The 6,000-nt window shown below is 42.2% G+C and overlaps 1 protein-coding gene across 5 annotated transcripts in view; it reads left to right on the plus strand.

Moving 5' to 3' along the window:
• The window catches only part of fat3a (FAT atypical cadherin 3a), a 173,614-nt gene extending 168,092 nt beyond the window's left edge, over positions 1-5,522 (plus strand). For 3 of the 5 annotated variants that reach the window (XM_089013079.1, XM_089013083.1, XM_089013081.1), the window contains 2 exons: positions 2,736-2,795; positions 4,432-5,522. In XM_089013079.1, the coding sequence (XP_088869205.1) occupies positions 2,736-2,795; positions 4,432-5,033 (662 nt within the window). In that variant the 3' untranslated portion in view covers positions 5,034-5,522. The remainder of the gene's footprint in view (positions 1-2,735; positions 2,796-4,431) is intronic. The other 2 variants (XM_089013080.1, XM_089013082.1) reach the window with 1 other exon arrangement.
• Positions 5,523-6,000: the final 478 nt, after the last annotated feature.

Consider the following 6,000-nt stretch of genomic DNA (forward strand, 5'->3'; position numbering starts at 1 on the left):
AATCCTCACGTTGTTCTATTCACATGAAACCACAGACGCCAGCATGTACAAACATATTAAAAACCGTGATTGTTGCAAGCGATAAAGATATCTGAATGCAACACAATTAAATATATGAATGAAAAACCAAAACTGCAACATTTACATTACTTACGTTGATGAAGTATTCTGCCGCACGTCAAACTCTTTCGCAATGAAGGATTTGCTTGTTGGATTGTCCTCCACAGCCACAATTGCCTTGTATTCTTATGTTTCCCCATGTTTTAAATTGGTGTTGAACAACAATACTGTATATAAGCTCTGCTACGCCGCTTTTTTATTGTGCTCGCGTCAACAGGATAAACACGGAAGCTGGTCACGTGACGGGCTTGGGAGGACCCGACAACGGGGTTCGAGAAAGTGTCTGAATAGCATGGCTGAGCTGTGGCGTAACAGCAGCTCCTGTTTGGATCTGTATGTGATAACTGCTACGTTTTGTTATTAAAAAGACCGACCCGCTATAGCAGCGACTGTGCACATCATTTGCCATGCTGAGGAGCATTACAGTAGGTTTCAGACGCTATTGCAGCAGTCATGAAAGACGTGAGCTCTGCTACAATTTTTTTTATTGTGACAGAAACACGGAAGTCGGTTACGTGACTGGGGGATATTTAATACAGTATAGCATGTACAGTAATTTTCAAAATCATCACGCTTCAGCAGACAAAACAATAAACGTTGCAAAAAACGATTGCATGCATATACAGTACACTGTACATGTACATAACACTGTAACAGGGAAACTGCAACGCTTACATCTTATTATGCAATTAAAAAAAATCTTCAATCTTGTTCTGCTTCCCATTTTCACCTTTTAACAGAAACGATTCAATCTTGTTTAACATTTCTAAAAAAACTGATGCATTTTCTCTGGATTCTAAGTAAGCTTGTACGTCCGTAACGCCTTGCAACGCTTGTGTCTTTGTTGGTTCTTCATCCTCGTCATCCTCGTCATTGTGGGAATGTTCTGGGGCATACTTGGCTTTAATTTCGTGTTGGATTCTCCTCAACAGCCACAGTCGCCTTGTATTTCCTTCCGAGGTCACAATTCTTCCGTTTTGCTATGGTTCAAGACAGTAGCAAAATGGTGTCTGCTCCACTGCAAGACACGGGAGCTGGTCACGTAAACAAGTCACGTGACCAATGGCGCGGCCGTTACAGATTTCGATAATGGTGGTACTGTGTAGAACCCGCTAAGCAAATATCGATTCACCTTAAAGGGCAGCCGACGTCACTTTTTTTTTTTTAACTGACGTCAGAAAAACGTTTTATAGCATAGAAAAATATTTTTATTCAAATGCAAAACACCAATAAAAATGACTTAAAGTGTCCAAAATCTGCAAAAAATTGAGCTGCGAATTGGGCATTTTCAGAAAGTCCCGCCCCCAGTTCGTGACGTCACGCCAAGACGTCTTGCATTGCTGGAGAATAAAAACAATGGCTACAGATTCGGATAATATGCTTTCTTGTTACACATCCAGTTATGAATATGATTCAAATAGTTCTGAAGAGGAAAGCATACGTTTGCAATCGATTAAAGAATTTATTCTGTGTCATTTTGAGGCGGGGGGGGGGGGGGGGGGGGGGAATATCTCACCCAAAAAGAGGCAACAAAATGGCCACCGAGCTGTGAAGAATGAATCAGCCCGTTTCCACAGGCTGATAAACGATTTCCATGGAGCTTGGACTTCTTCTGCTGGCAGCTTTTGGATGTAACACACGGTTTTCAAAAAAAACTACAGCAAAATACATTGACGTGATGGAAAGACGCTACAATGCGTCTTTTTTACGTCAGGAGACGGTCCTTTTCTGACGTGAGGACTCGTCACCAACTCAAAAACAAGACTTCCTGAATGTTCAACGCGAGTCTTAAAACGTAAAATATAGCTATATGCGGTGGAATCTTATTAAAATACGCCCAGTAGAAGTCATTTGAAGTCATTTTACAAATTATGGACACAACTCGTCCGGAGACGTCGGTTGTCCTTTCAGTATCTTTTGTATCGATATAAACATAGCAAAATGGCCGGCGGGAGATGAAAAAGAGCACCGTAGTAACCGGATTACCATAAAAACCACGAATCGTACTAAACGGAACTAATTATACATAAAAAGACTGGAAATGTGCACGGGAAATGAAAATAGTGTCGTAATAAGCAGTATTATCAATATAAACGATATTGATGTAACGAGACATTACTGTATTTGGAAGACAAACTTTTCTTCTTACACACAATTTCTGGGAACCAATTAAGTTCGTAAACTGATGTATCACTGTAATATGATTTTCCAGTTGGTCTGATCTTTTTATTATTATTTTTTTTTTTTGGGGGGCCACTGAACACACACACACACGCACACACGCGCACGCACACGCACACACACACACGCACACACACAAACGCACACACACACACGCACACACACACCAACTTCATTGTATTCTTTTCTTTATCAGGAGTTATTTTCATTTGAAATGCGACCTCATTTGCATGCCAGCGGGTTTCTGGAGTTGCTCATCGTCCTTGCTTTGACGCAAAAAGTGTGAGCGAAGTGTTCAGGTCTAAACTGCAAAATGTAGTCAGTCGTGTTTCGGGCAACCGCTGGAATTTTGAGTGGATGTCCTCAACTCTGAATGACCGTCTTTCAATACGTATGTCTTTTTCTCCCCCCCCCCCCCCCCTCCCAAAAAAAAGCATCCATAGTGACCGTCATTCGACTGGTCAATGACGCTGTCGACACAATCGAAAGTGAAGGTAGCTTGCACAGATCATCATCAGCCATTTTGCATCTCACCTGCGATGGCACTTGCACTCTTTTCCTCTTTTTTTCCTTTTGAACTTGCACTTTTGTTTCCACTGAGCGGCCCAAAAGGAAAAGTAGCACGCCCGAAAGCCCAAAAAGAAAGATCAGTTGACCTCATTCAAGACATCTTGAAAATCTATTAGCTGGCTATCTTGTTATCTAGCTGGCTATCTAGCTATTTAGCTAGTTACTGTATTATTAGCTATATAGCTAGCTATTAGCTAGCTATTCTCTAACTATTAGCTATCTATTCGCTAGCTATTAGCTATCTAGTCGCTAGCTAGCTAGATAGCTTGCTATCTATTTCAGTTGCTTCCGGGTTGAGTGAATGCTGGCGTGTTTGGCTGCCGCTGCTCACCCACAGAAAAACCTATCCTGTGACTGTAAAGTGACCTTGAGAGTTTTGAAAGCTGCAGAAACATCAAATGTATTATTATTATTATTATTATTATTATTATTATTATTATTATTATTATTATTATTATTATTGTTATTGTTATTATTATTATTATTATAATTATTATCGAGCTATTTAGCAATTAAGATAGTTAGCGATTGAACTACCTAGCGATTGAGCTAGGTAGCGATCAAGCTAGCTAGCGATCTGGCTTGCTAGCAATCAGGCTGCCTAACGAGCATGCTAGCTTGTGAGCTAGTTAGCAATTGAGCATGTTAGCGATCTAGCTAGTTAGCAATTAGAGCTAGGTAGTGATCAAGCTAGCTAGCAATCAAGCTACCTAGTAATCGAGCTGATTGAGCTAGCTAGCAATCGAGCTAGCAAGCGATCGAGCTAGCTAGTGATCGAGCTCGCTAGCAATTAAGCTAGCGAGCCATGGAGCGATCTAGCGATTAAGTTAGCTAGCGATTTAGCTATCTATTGATCGACCTAGCTAGCGATTGAGCTTGCTAGCGATTGAGCTAGCTAACGAGCGAGCTTGCTAGTGATTGAGCTAGCTAGCTCTCTTTCTATTCAACTAGCTGGCTAATCCCTTACCTCGCAGGTGTCAAAATCAAGGCCTGGGGGCCAAATCTTGCCCACCATATCATTGTATCCGGCCCACGAAAGCAAATCAAGCATATCATATCAAGCATAAGTGCCATGATGCTTGCTAATGTCCCATGTAAACCACAATAACAGTCATTATTTTTTGCTGCTCACCTGCCGAAAAACATATCCAAAAGTGACCTTGAGAGTTTTGATAAATGAATTATTATTATTATTATTATTATTATTATTATTATTATTATTATTATTATTGTTGTTGTTATTATTATTGTTATTGTTATTATTGTTATTATTATTATAAGATTAAACATGTCAGCTCGTCCCAGGAACCGAAGCATGCTGTAATCCTGCCCCTTACCGGCCAGCTTCTTGTGTGCATGCCGGAGCAAAATCTGTGAACGCCATTCTTGTTTTGTGAAGTGCTTGTCATGTCAACCACCTTGAGCACCTCGGCGTATTCTTGCAAGTGCATGTTTGACCTTACGCATACCCATGGCATTCGGGCTGCAATGACGTTGGCAGCCATGATGGATGTGGAATTTTGCGGCTTGTCGCTAACCGTGTCCTCGTCTCCTGTCCAGCGTATCACTGGGACACATCGGACTGGATGCCAAGCACCAAACGATCCGACATTAAAGCAACTCCTTCTGGAGGCGTCGCAACCGGCACGGCAGTGTATCTCGGCGGAAGCGGCGGCGAATTGGAGTCCAATTACTATCTGGGGGGTTACGACGTAGAGAGCGACTACCCCCCTCCCCATCAGGAAGAATTCTACAGCCAAGCCCAATTGCCGTCCCCGTTGCCCGTCGGGGACGATGATGTCGAGCCTCAGACTGCGCTACCAGCCAACTTGCCGCTTTCCAAAGAGAGCGTCTTGACATCCGCTGACTCAAGACCTCAACGTGGCAGGGCGCATTTCCACCCCAGTCAATACCTGCCCCCCCATCCGTTTCCAGCCGGTGGGGCGGGGCACGGGGATTTCAGTACTTTAAGCTCAAAAGCAGAGGACAAAAGCGGAGATTTTGCACATCTCAGGCTGTCAAGCGGAACGTCGTCGGGGTCGGACGCGTCCACCCCTGGCGGGCCTGGCGATTCCGAACGGGCCGACCATTTTGACAGTACGGACCAGCTGCGTCGGGGGGTAACCATCATCACCGAGTCTCAACAGCAAACGGAGGTGTAATTGATTGTACGGTGACATCCCATTTGAAAAATAGAAGAAACTACAGTAAAGTCTCGTTATATCGATATTCAAGGGAGTCCAAAAAAATATCGATATAACCGGGACTATCGATATATCCGACCCTGTTTGCATGTAATTTTCTCCGTGCGTGCATAGAAATAGTATCGATATAACCGGGACTATCGATATATCCGATATCGATATAACGAGACTTTACTGTATATTAAAGATGCATCAAACAATATGATTGGAAATGTCAATCATATTTTTGCCACACAATTTCAAAAGTCATTCCTTTTTTTTAAATTTGCAGAAGAGAAGTGGCCTTTCTGATTCAACAGGAAGTCAAATGTCATGACAGTCGAATTGTCCAGAGAATGTGCATGACAGAATTAATTCATGAAGGATTCATATTGAAATATGTTCGCTAAACAGAAAGAAGTATAATGTATGTGAAATAAACAATTGTTTGATTTTCCTGCTGCCAAAGGAGAAACGTGTTTTCCAGTGTATAAGGTGTTCCGGAGTATAAGGCACACGCGCAATGAAAGGTGGGTTTTCAAACTTTTTCCATATACAGGTAAAATCCGACTTACGACAGAGTTCCGTTCCAACCAAATGGTTGTAAGTCAAAATGGTCGTAAATTGAAATTGTTGGTTTCAAATTCTTGTTTCTCTTTCTGGTTCGGTGTTCAACGAAGTTTTGTGATAAAAATATCAGTGACGACGATAGATGGTGAACAAAAAACTACTTTATTCTAGTGAGACAGAAAAAGCACTTCTCTCGTCTAGGCAGGAGCGAAGTCAGGAGCACACGAACAAAGAGCACAAAGAGAAGTGAAGTGCTCCCGCTCTGACTAGTTTTTTGAATGTCCACAGCAGCGATCTGTTGTCCAATCAGCTACGGACAACTCAGTGTTGGAAGAACATGGGCTGAAACTTGATACAGTGAGACCTCAACTTACAA

Source organism: Hippocampus bargibanti, linkage group LG14 (genome assembly GCF_051943395.1).
Source record: "Hippocampus bargibanti isolate YZ-2025 linkage group LG14, ASM5194339v1, whole genome shotgun sequence".
Lineage (NCBI taxonomy): Eukaryota > Metazoa > Chordata > Actinopteri > Syngnathiformes > Syngnathidae > Hippocampus > Hippocampus bargibanti.